This window comes from Plectropomus leopardus, chromosome 4 (genome assembly GCF_026936395.1).
Source record: "Plectropomus leopardus strain MGB_pleo_1.0 chromosome 4, ASM2693639v1, whole genome shotgun sequence".
NCBI lineage: Eukaryota > Metazoa > Chordata > Actinopteri > Perciformes > Serranidae > Plectropomus > Plectropomus leopardus.
Window position 1 is genome coordinate 33,612,496 of NC_142179.1, and position 12,369 is coordinate 33,624,864.

The following is a 12,369-nucleotide window of genomic DNA, read 5'->3' on the forward strand; positions in this document are numbered from 1 at the left end:
TTGGGCTTCATGCAGCAACTTTCTCTTAAATTTCTCTTCTCTCTTTTTTTTAAGGTTTTTTTTTGGGGGGGGGGCATTTTCCCTTTATTTTATAGGACAGTTTGAGAGAGATGGGAAAGCTGGGACAGAGAAAGGGGAATGACATGCAGCAAAGGGCCACAAGCTAGACTCAAACCCAGGCCGCTGCAGGGGCCTGAGGCATATGGGGTGCACACTGTGCCCCAGTGAGCCAGAGGTCGCCCTGCACCAAACGCTCTTAACCATCCAAATCTGCTCTGACCAGGTGTGCTCAATGCTGAATCCCACTGATCATAAGTCACCTGTTACAACAGGTGTTCTGTTTTTGGTTTTTCTTACTTGGCACTAATAGCAGTTAACATGAAATTGACAGTTGAGGAAAATGAGCCCTGTTACTTGTCGTAGCTTCACTGAGAGAAAAAAAAGGGCTCTGATCAACTTCCTTAGTCTCAGAGTAGTTGGACTCTCTATCCCGTGTCATTTGGAGAAACAGCAAAAGAGGGCACACCATTAGTGGTAAATACTATTTATTTATTATCAGACCATTAAATACCATTATTAATCAGAACAGAACCCTCCAGAATTCTAATAACATTCAGGTACAACAAAGGTCAACTGGAGTCCGACATCTCACCTGTTAAAAGATTGTTGATTCAAAATGACAAAAAAAAGCTTCTAATGCAACAACAGACCTGCTGCAGCCTGTGTGAACACAAAGCATTAATCAGAGCAGTATGAGATCAGGCAAAGAGATTAGCTCTACTGCACTCCAGAGCCACGTAATAAACACTATGCAGAAATTTGTTCCAACACAGCCTCCTTTTTTTTTTTTACACCTATGCTTCTAGAAATGATTTGAGAACAGAGCAATACAACTGTACCATGTCAGGATTAATCAGTCTGGATTATTCTGTTGAAATCAAACAGCTTTCACAAGTTCATTTTTGATTAAAACAAAAAGAGAGAGAACATGAATGACATAAATAAATAGCCTCTACAAGAACAGCTACTTTCATTAACACATTGGTTTGAGGCTGTTGCAAATATACATAAAGGTGAAACTATATTAACTATTTACAGTTCATGATGGGAGTTATTTTGACCTCCTTGAAGCTAAACTGATACTGTAACAGCAGAGAGAGGCGGGAAGCTGCACATGCAGGATCTGTGCTGCAGACATTTTTGCAAGTTTTTGCTAAGCTGTGACTGCGGGGGCCTATTGGTTGACACGGACCCAGCAGGGGGAGCCAAGTGGGGCTGTAACTGATCTCTCTCAGCTGGCTGGCTGGTAGAGCCAAAACAAGAAGTGTGGAAACAGACTTTTAACCCGTTGCAACCTGGATCCACATCTTGTTTCTTTTGCTGTGTTTAAACACCTTTTACAAGCTATTAAACCTGTTTAAACTTCAGCAAGTTGCTTTGATTTCTTTAAAAAATGGGGGGTTGGGGGACTTGGAAATTAGTATTAAAAATGGCTGACTATTATTTAAAAACTAGGAGAAAATTATTATATATAAAATTATATTATATTATATTACATTATATTATATTAGATATTTATAATGCTGTTATAGTTTTTTTAATAAATATTCTGCACTTTTTTTAAAGGTCATTCTCTAGTTAATTTTTTACTTTTCTTTTTTTTTAAGTAAATGTCTAGAAATTTTATTTACTTATGCTTGAAAATTTTTGGGCCATTTTTTGTTAAGTTGCTCATTGCCTTCTCCCCACATATTTGAAAGAACTCAAGCTAATGTCCTCAGGTTTCAAAGGGTTAACTGCTGACCCTGGTGGTTTATTTATTGAATCAACGTACCGAAGCTCTACATTTAAAATGCAATAACGCTAGAGGTAAAACACACTGAGGAAAAAAAAAATTAACAAGATGTGTTAAATGATACTGCAAAGCGCAAATGTACAAATCTGAAATTTTGAGTTAACTTTTCTTCTGTTAAGTAGAAAAACGTGTAACTGAAAATGCAGTGTTGTTTTAAAACATAAGGTAATATCAGTTAATTTTTATCACCCAAGTCAATGCTGATTTATATTTAAAGGTCCAGTGTGTAGGATTTAGTGACATCCAGTGGTGATTTTGCAGATTGCAAGAAACTGAAACGTGTAGCGTGAAGTGTGTAGGAGACTTACAATGGCCAACATGAAAACACAAAAAACGGCCCTATCTAGAGCCAGAGATTTGTCTGTTCCAGGTTACTGTAGAAAATACATGTTGAACTCCATAGAAGAGGACCATATGTAACTTTAAACAGTTAATCTAAGATAACGATACACAACGATTCTTATTTTCAGGTGATTGTACACTAAAAAAAAACCCTAAATCCTAAACACTGGATCTTTTGATGTACACTTCTGGACACACTAATGTTGTACTCGGTGGTGTCTTAGCTCACCGGTTTGACACTAAACACAATTGAATGATGTGATTTTTATGCATTATAATTGTTTCTTAACCTTTGACTGTGTACTATTACTTTTACAAACCTCTCCTCAAACATGAGCCCTTAAAACCAGTGAGGAGCTAATTTCATTTTTTTTTATAAAGAACTAAAGCAGCCCTAAGTGTATACATTCAATCAACTACCTGAAAAATGTAAAAAATGAGTTTCTGTGGATGATTACTTTTTTCTAGATTGTCTGACTACAAAGAAAGTGGAAGCACTTTGAAAGTAACATGCCCATAAATGGTAACATTTCTATATATCTTAAAATACACAATTCAGCCTTTCACTAGTGTGAGTGACATTGTAACAGATTTGTGTTAGGTGCATATGTCCAATGTCAGCAAAAACATGCTGCCTGATATTTTTAGGAACTGCATTTTTCAACTTTCAAACTATACAGACTGCCCTTGGTAAAGGTGCACATAAGTGATGACATTTAACATTAACAAAATGTCTCGTATGATACTGGAGAAATCCAAAATGATTTTTTCTAAATCCACACATTAAAGTGATACGCTGTTTTCCAGGATGAAATAACCGTTGGTGGTGAAACAGTTAAAAACAGAGGAGCTGGTGTGATGTTATGCAGCGTCCTTTAAGAACAGGGACAGTGTTTTTGCTGCTGTCAGGTGAAAACTTCAGACCTTCCAGACACCTTTCTTTAATTTCTCACAAATTCAAAAAGTGGCTACACTTGAACTGCGTTTTGAAAGAGTTTCAAAAACGGATGTGCCTTTTAAGTTCCTTCAAACAAGCACAAAGTCCTTGAATTCCAATACAAGCATGAAAGCTCCCAGCAGAAACTAACTCAGAAGTAATAAAGGCTTCACCAGACAGCAGTTTCCTGCTTTAGTCTATATATTACTTTGTATACTGTGCAATAAGAATGTGTGTATGACTGTATATACATTATGTGTTTGTGTGTGTGTGTTTAAGGCTTTGTGGTGGGAGCGACTGGAGGCACGGGGGCACTGACAGGGATGACTCCGGTGGCCAGCAGGACGATGATGAGGACGATGATGAGGACTACCACCACGATGACCACGACCAGCTTCACGTTCTTCCACCAGTAGGTGCGAGCCACTTTCTGAGACGTCTGCTTGAAGTGTTGAGCCTGAGCAGAGAGGGAGACGAGACATTAAAGCAACAAATCATGCATTCTTGGAAAAGTGGTTCTATTAAAGCCTCCATGTGTTATTTTATTGCTTCGCTTCTACCAAACAGCAGCGAGTGACATATTCATGAGATCGTATAGTGGCCGTTTCAACATACTATAGTTCCTAGGCCACTTATGGCAAGTTTCCACTACATGGTACCGGCTCTACTCTACTCGCCTTTTTTGGTTTTCCATTAGGAAAAAGTACCTGGTACCTGGTACCATCTTTTTTGGTACCTGCTCTCCTGGGGTTCCAAAAAAAGTCGACCAGGTACTATGAGGTACTAAAAGGTGATGTGAAACACTGCAGACCACTGATTGGTCAGAGAGAAACATCACTGTGTCACTGCGTCATCAATGCGCGGCACGCATGGAATACCCTGAACAGCGCACACAGCAAAGCTATTATAGCGGCTGCTGTTTATCATTTTTTTTCCTTTCCCAAAATGCTAAGCAACAGAAAGATCACGCTGTGGTCACTCAAGGAGGTGCAAATGTTCCTCACCTTACTGGCCGCTGAGTGTATCCAGCGAGTGTCTGTGTGTATGCATAGTTGGAATTACGGGGGAGCTAAGGGGAGCTCGGATCCCCTGAAAGCCTCTCTTGGGATGTTCAGAAGAACTCTAAAAAAGTGTTCACTTTTATGTTAAAGAATATATATATTCTGCGCATAAAGGTTCCTGAAATAATAAAAAAAAAAAACAGAAGTAATATGTCAATGTTGTGTGTTTATTCGCTCATTACATTCCATTTCCAAACATCTGTCTCCACTACCTAACTGTTGTGTATATTCCTGCTGCGGTCATCTGTGCGTGAAGCGGTGCTGCACTCAAACTCCTACATTTACATAGTCCCCTGAACTCATCATCCCACAGAATGGACAGAGAGAGAGAGAGGAAATGTTACCGGTGGGTATTAGTAGAATCTTTTTGGCAGTAACCCTGTTATTGACCACACGCTGCTGCACACTTTATGCATGTGATGTGTTTTAGTAGTGGTGCGCACTGGAAAATGGGGCTCCCACAGAAGCCACTGTTAATTTTGAACCCTATGTGTATGTGTGTGTCGCGTCGAAACTGACGTCACGGCAGTGTTACACGGCATCGCTATGGCGACCAGCTACACTGAGGCGGTACTATCTTCTAATGGAAAATGACCCCCAGAACGGTACCCGATACCAAAGGCGAGTAGTGTAGAGTAGAGAAGAGCCGGAACCATGTAGTGGAAATGCACCATTAGTCTGCACCTATTCTCACTGGGATTGTCACTTTTTCTACCATCAAATATTTATGCCATCGGAGTAACTCCAACGATGCCATCATCACGTAGTAACTAACACTTTATTCACCATTTAAATACACACACTGCCTAATGACAGCTATGTTTTTTGAGGAAGGTTAATGTTAATGTCAGACCTTTACATAGTACACCTGAGTCACGCGTCACTGATAATGGCTCCTTTGTTCATTCCTGGTACTGAGCTGCAGGTTCAATGACATGGCTTCCTGGCACAGCTAAGTGGAACGGAGCCATTATCCACGTTATTAGATACGGCTGTGCGTTAACAGCTATGAAGAGTCAAGATGTCTGCTGTGAGGAAGGTCAGCTTTATGAGACAGCAAGAGGCCGCATGTTTTTTAGCAACAACAATTAAAGGTTCAGTACATTTAAAGAAAGTTGCTGCTTCATTCCCATTTCGATAGGTCACCTGCGTGCTTAGGAACATTAATAATGACTGCATTCCATTTAACTCAGCCAGTTTCGGCGTCCTGGTTTTGTGAATATTGGCTGTTGAGATGGCTTCCTCAGAGACATCGACAGATCAGAGCCATCATTAATATTGTTAGTGGCATCTGTGCTTCTCCTGCTACGACAAAATCAAAAAGTCTACAGTGCAGAAGGACTATACAGCCTGTGCACTAGGTCGACCAATATTGTTTTTTTCAGGGCAGATGCCAATACCAATTATTAGTACTTAATGGGGCCGATAACCAATATTTGGAACCGATATACATTTATAATACAAATTAAAATATTTGTCAAAATTTAAAATTTGGAATACAACAAACTCCAACACAAAACTTTATCTAAATGCCTTTAGCAAATGTGTAATCCAAACTGAACTGTTAAATATCACACACAGCAAGTTCACGGCAACTTTTTATACAATTCAATGAAAATTTAAATAAAAAAAAAGAATAAATAAAACTGCTTGCTGAGGTTTTACAAAGTAAAAGTTCCTGCCATGTTGACACTTTCTTGCATGTATTGCAGACTATCTTCACTGGTGTTGGTTGAGTGTAATAAGCACACTTTTTCATTCTATCGGTGATCATTAAAATAAAACGCTGACACAGATAATCGGCATAATGCCAAATATCGGCCACGATATTTGACCAGGCTGATAATCTGTCAACCTCTACTGTGCAGTGAGGCATTTGAACCTCAGACAGAAGGTTGTTGGGTTAGTGAGCGTAATTACCTAATAAGAAGCAGCTCTAACGTCGTACTAATAAATGCTTAACCCAAAGTTTAGGTCAGAGAAACAAAAAAGCCAGACTTAAGCTATGATCAGATAGAAAAAAAAAGACATAGAGAGAAAAAAAGAGAGTTGTTTCTCAAGTGAGATCTTTAAGACAGACTGTCAATTGACAGACTGACAATTTTGTACTGTTATGTCGAGTGATCACATCGTATATGTGTGTCAAAAATAGGATGATCGCTGAAAGTCAGAGATTCGTATCATCAGTCAGAGACCTCTCAGACGACTGAGATGACTTCAAGTCAAGCAATCTCTTTTTTTGCCAGTTAGTGTGCAGTATACTTACAGGGACGTTTCAGTCCTCAGATTTTCCTGCAGAGTGAGCACTCTTCAATTTCACGCTGCTATTTGGTTACAGGCTGCTGCGTACACAGAGGCAGCTGCCTGGAGGAGGAGAGATTTTGCCCCATAAGACTGCAAAATCACATTATTTTCTGTCCTCTGCGTAGAAATGGTGAGTTTACAGCTCACAGCAACTCAATATGATACAGATACTGACTAAAAAATGTTGCACGTTTCCCATCCGTCTACAGTGCAATTAACCTATTAACTACATTGCTTAAATTTCACTTGCATCCTGAACATCTCACTGAACCCTGTTCAAACTCTCACAATCTTTATTGAAAAAAAGGAGCAAATAGTTAAATATTAGTATTGAACAGCCAAATTTGATTCGACTGGCATAATTCTGAGTATCCGATTCGAGAGACCAGGATGGCTTAACTGAGACGCATCTGTAGAAATCCGACAGGAATCCCATTTCAACCCCCCTTCAAATATGGTTTGGATCCATGTTGTAAACAATTTCGTTTTCATGTGTGTGTTTTTTTCTTGTTTTTTTTCTCTACATACTTTCTAAAAATCAATCCAAATACAATCTGGATATGACAAAAAACGGATTTGGGCTGAGTCTGAACAAAACATTTCTCTGGTTCATTTGGGTTGTGTAGTGTCTGGAATCTGACTGACTTGTTATACTGGTTTACCAGATGATTATCACTGAGGTCGCTGCAAAACAACCTGTGTATTGACAAATACACGGTACACCAAAGATGCATTGGTGCAAGTATAAGAATATAGTGCACATCTCAACCCACTTTTACACAAACCAAAGTTACAGTATGTGGCAGTATGACTCACCCCTGCTTGCAGGTCCTCTGACTTGCCCATGAGGTCATCCAGTCTCTCTCCTCGGGCCAGGATCCGGTCCACATTATGCGTCATGATGGTTTTCACTCCATCTACTTGTTCCTTTAAGGACTGCACCTTGTCCTGTGACTCCGGCGCTGCCCCTACTCCTCCCCGCTCCTGGGATGGACACAAAAAAAATTAGTTGAGGAACAAAGTTCCCATGTCCAAACTTTATTTTATAGTTTTTTTTTATTGGTGTTAAAAATCCAAACAACTTTGTATGAACAGTTACATTGAAATGTAACTAAAAAATAAATGTGTTTTTTGGCTTCGTTTGTGGTTAAGGGACATTAGATGCAAACCAAATTTTTGGGGTTAAGCAATTGTCAATTCTATTTTAAAATGACCTTTTCTTTCCAAAGGTCAGGACTGTCTCATTGTAGCTGAACAGCTCTTGGTACAGCTCTTGTGTGTAGACTATAGCGTCCTTAGTGTCTTGCACAGTGGTACTCAACTGGCTTGGCCCGAATCTGGCCCCTGATAGGCTGCCAGGTCGTGTATCTAATCGCTACCTTTTAATGACGTTACAACCTCACCTGTGCGCTGTGCCTTGGAACTTTCCAAACGCAGCAAAATAAGAGGAAAATAAGAAAATACAGGCACAGAAGAGACCATGTGCAGATTTAAATCATACCACAAACGTATAGTGGGTCATAAGGGATGACTGAGAAGAAAAACATTTGTGAATCAATACATCATTTTCCTGCATAGTATGACTTTAACCCTTTCAAACCTGAGCAAAATTGCTTGATTTCTATAAAAAAAACATGGAAAGAAGGCTATGAAAGAAAAAATGACCCAAAAATTAGCAAGAAATTAAAAGTACAAGAAAATTACCTGAAGACTGTAATAAATAAATAAATAAATAAATAAAATAAAATAAAAAAGTAAAAAGAAAGTTAAAAAAACAAACAAACAAGGAAATTACCTTGAAAAAGAATTCTGTAACGTAACCTTGAATATATTTATGATTATTATTAATATATTTTTCAGTAGCTTTTTTTCTTTTATCCCTAGCTTTTTAAAAATCTGCTAATTTCTCGCAATTCAAGGAACATTTCTTATGACATTGCTCATTGCCTTCTTTTACATGTTTTGGAAAGAAATCAAGCAGTTTTCTCAGGGTTCAGTTTTAAACACTTATGAAAGTCATCTGAAAGCAGCACAAGAAAAGTGATGTTGCTTCAGGTTTCAAAGTAGTACATGTCTTTCAAAACTAAAATCAAAGTGGCTGGCCTTTTTAAGCTGCTCTCAGGACACATTTTTCCAATTGGCCCTGCAGTATTTTTTAGAATAATTTTTCTTTTCCTCCTATTCCCCAGTCCCTGGATTCTTCTGTCTGACACAAGCGAGTCAATACAACATTACAATCTAAACAAAGTACTATCAGACTTGTGTTTTCAGAAGACAATGTGAATGACAACTGGTGGCAGCTCTGAGAGTCCTTTCAGTCTCTCGGGCTGCTGCAGGTGACAGCACAGCCTGCTGGCAGTCACACCATCTCTGGGAACGCCTGCTACAGCGCGTCTGCACTCAACAGGAAGAAAGGCTGTGATCTTACACAGTCGTTGTGGGTGTCATTTCTAAGTAGAAATGATATTTATGGTGTGTGTAGAAACGACACCTGTGGTAAGTGTACAGTGACTTTCTTATCCCATGAGCCAGCACCAGACTGTAAACAAACCTGTCTCTAGGAAACAGCAGCTTTTTTGCTGCGTCACCTGCCGTCTACCTGCCGTCTACCTGCTCCCTTGTTGCCCGCCCCTACCCTTTCTTCTTTCTATTCACTGATCCCTTCTTCATATTGCATTTTTCCAGTCTTTCCCTCCCTTCTTTCATTCTTATCCCCCATCCTTCCTTCTTTCTTCACTCCATTCTCCATTCAGTAATATCAAATCCACTTCTAAAAACAACACTTTAATAGATTTTCTGATATGTAGTTGCTTTTGATCCTAAAAACAATTCGTCTTGCTACTTTTGCGACTCATTTAACATATTTCTCGGTGTCTTTGTGTCCCCATAATATCATACTGCATATTTCTGTATTCTCATCTGTTTAACTCTGCTCTTATTTATCTGCCATATAAACCAGGTTTAGTCCCTCTCTCGTTTGCCTCTACCAGTGCTGGCAGTTTAATGAGGCCGTCTGAATGGCTGACAGCTATCAAGTATCAACATCCACAGAAAGAGGGAGACAGACACAGTCCGGGACAAGACGCTCATGCACCGACGACAACAAAGATGTGTCCTATTAACAAGTGTTTAAACCTTGTAGAAGAATACACCCAAAAATGTGTGAAAAATAAGTTCCTCTGCTGTGCATGGAAAGTGACTGCAGTCTTTCAGTAAAATTTGACAACTCAAACAAAAGCCTGCAGAGAAGACGCCTCGTAAATTCTTTGCTGATGCACGAGGAGTAAGAATGATTCAAAAGGAAGTTCCCGTTGACGTGTAAGTTAGATGAATCAAATCGTTTCTCTTTAAATGTTTGACTTAGGCTATAAAAACAAAACGATGGATTTTATTTGTCCCGGTAGGCCACAATAAATCCTCGCGTCCTAATCTAGTCAAATGTGAAATAATCTGTGAGTGCACTCGGGTTTTGAATAGACTACATGCCGTAGATGAGCAGTGAGATTTTTCCTTTTATGCAAGCAGACTCAAAATAAATGCTTTCGTTAAACCGACACCAATAAATGCTGCAGGCTACAGGAAACACTGTTTGTTGGTTTAGCTCTCCCTGCTGCACAGCAGAGTCTATATCTTTAGTTTGCTTGGACTTTAAACGAAAAAGGAAGCCCCTTCCCTGAAAGCTCAGAGGTCACTGTATGTAACTGTTTATCGCAAAGAGCAACAGTTTGGGGTATTTAACCTCCAACAGATACTCATTATACCCCACCGTCCTTCATTGGACAAGCTTCTGTTACTGGCGACTGACAGAGAAGATGTGTGTTAGATATGAACAAAAAAAACCCTCATTCATAGCACAGCAGAGTGAGAACACGGAAGGAAAGATCATTTCGTAAGTCATCATGAATAAAAATAACAGCAGCCTATTAATAACACTCAAGTATCCTTAAATGTGCTCTTCAAAGATCCTGGGAGACTTTCAAGGTACTTCATCACTGATAGGAGAAGGGGCTGTTCTTTTTTTATGAGTGGAGGGGGTGGCTTAGGTGTGACATGGATTTTCTTTCTTTCTTTTTTAAAAATTATCTGTTTTTTTATTAACTGTATTCTGACATTCCCCGGACCTACAAATATTTTTCCTTGAGTCTCTGGGTGATTGGGGAAATATGCATAACCCTCCCACAACCATAAATAGGCCCTTGCCATGTTCGTATATACTTACATTAAATGATGACACTGAAGCCAAACAGCACAGGATTGGAGAGTTACAACCAAGACAAAGCTAATTTCTTACGGAAATTGAAAACTGCAAATCCTACTCACAAATCATATGATTATTATGCAAGTCTTTACAGTTTTTGGCTATGACAACCATGGTAATTTTGGCAATTTTTTAAAAATAAAACTTGCCTAAACCTGCAGGTGGGTTTGGTGTTCAGTGGATATTTATAATATATATATGTATACACACACACACACACACACACACACACACACACACACACACACACACAGTTCCTCACTAGTGCTTAAGAAATTATTAAACATATCTCCCTCGTTTTGCACCCCTCCAGCCCCCTCATAAATAACGAACAGTCCCTAAAAAATGTAAAAGCCAAATTTGACAAAGTAAAAAATGTCAAAAGTTATAACGATAGATAGAAAGAATTTTACATGCCTCTTTTAATTTTGAATAATATTTGAGGGACGCAAGACCTCATTTAAAAACGTGCTAACTTTTACACCAGTATTTCTTAGCACAGTTTGTTAATACAAAATATTAGCCGAATATAACGCTAATACTTGAGTGGCACCAACTGTGGCTATGAAGCAGCTAATTCAAACACTGAGCTAAAGATGTAAAAGTTGAATTTTTACCCAAGAGTGCTAAAGGGTCTTTAGAGAAAAATGAGGCTTCAGAAATGTCATTTTTAACTTTTTTTTTTTAACCTCAAGTAGTAGGTAAGGTAAAGTCAAGCTAAGTTAGCGTGAAATTAGCACATCTTTCAGTGGAGTTTGGCTGCAGGCGCCAGGCTCAACCGACCTGGAAGCAACTTCGTGCTTTTGAAATATTTACGCAATATTTTTTTTCTGCAGGTGACCGAAGTTAATTAACTGACAATATATCAGCGCGGATAAAGTTTTCAGGTGAAATGAAGCGTGAGAGAAACCGACATTAGCCAAATTCCTTGACAAACTGCACCTGTTACGGTTTCGACAGCTACTTAGGCCATTTTGTTAAGATACACTAAGACTTCCTCTCCTAACAATGAAAACTTAATACACACTTATATAACTAATCTCCAGACTTAATACAACTCTTGTGGTTCAAATGTATGATATGATATCCGGATATACACCTGTTGCGTGTGGTGTTTGCTGTTAAACATCATGACGGCGGAGACTTTCTGAACAAAAACCACAAGCTTCAGCCAGTATCACCTACCGGATCAGTGTTCATCTTGTCAGAAACAATGCCCTTTGACCACAACCCGATGGACTAACTGTCTTTTAAGTTGACGCTGTTATTCAAAACTTATGTAAAAAAATCTTCCTAAAGATATGAAAGTTTGATGCTCCAACACAACGCAGACGTTTCCTCCTCTGTTTAACTTCCTGGTTGTTTTTTTTTCTCTTCAAACTGAATTCCTTGAACTCAAGTGTTGTGAAGTGTCCCATAACACAACTATGACTTCCTGCCTATGTTTTCAAAATAAAGCACTTGCAATTTACATATATTTTAAAGACACATACAAGTTTTTAGGTCACCTTAATTATTAATATAATCACAAATTATGTACCAAAAATAATTAAGCTTGCAATGAACTACATATTTACTGGTAATATCAAAATTGACTGAAAACCACAATGAG

The 12,369-nt window shown here is 38.8% G+C and overlaps 1 protein-coding gene across 1 annotated transcript; it reads right to left on the reverse strand.

The window, feature by feature from the left end:
- Nucleotides 1-528: 528 nt before the first annotated feature.
- vamp8 (vesicle-associated membrane protein 8 (endobrevin)) lies at nucleotides 529-12,150 on the reverse strand. The gene is made up of 3 exons (XM_042489035.2): nucleotides 11,943-12,150; nucleotides 7,316-7,483; nucleotides 529-3,591 (listed from the first exon to the last, which is right to left on the reverse strand). The coding sequence occupies exons 1-3, from the start codon at nucleotides 11,955-11,957 to the stop codon at nucleotides 3,409-3,411; spliced, it is 366 nt and encodes a 121-aa protein (XP_042344969.1). The 5' UTR covers nucleotides 11,958-12,150; the 3' UTR covers nucleotides 529-3,408.
- Between the last annotated feature and the right edge of the window lie 219 nt (nucleotides 12,151-12,369).

Excerpts from the sequence above, each read along its gene's own strand:
- vamp8 (XM_042489035.2), bottom strand. Across the intron at positions 3,592-7,315 it reads CAGAGGACCTGCAAGCAGGG|GCTCAACACTTCAAGCAGAC; the intron begins GTGAGTCATACT and ends CTCTCTGCTCAG.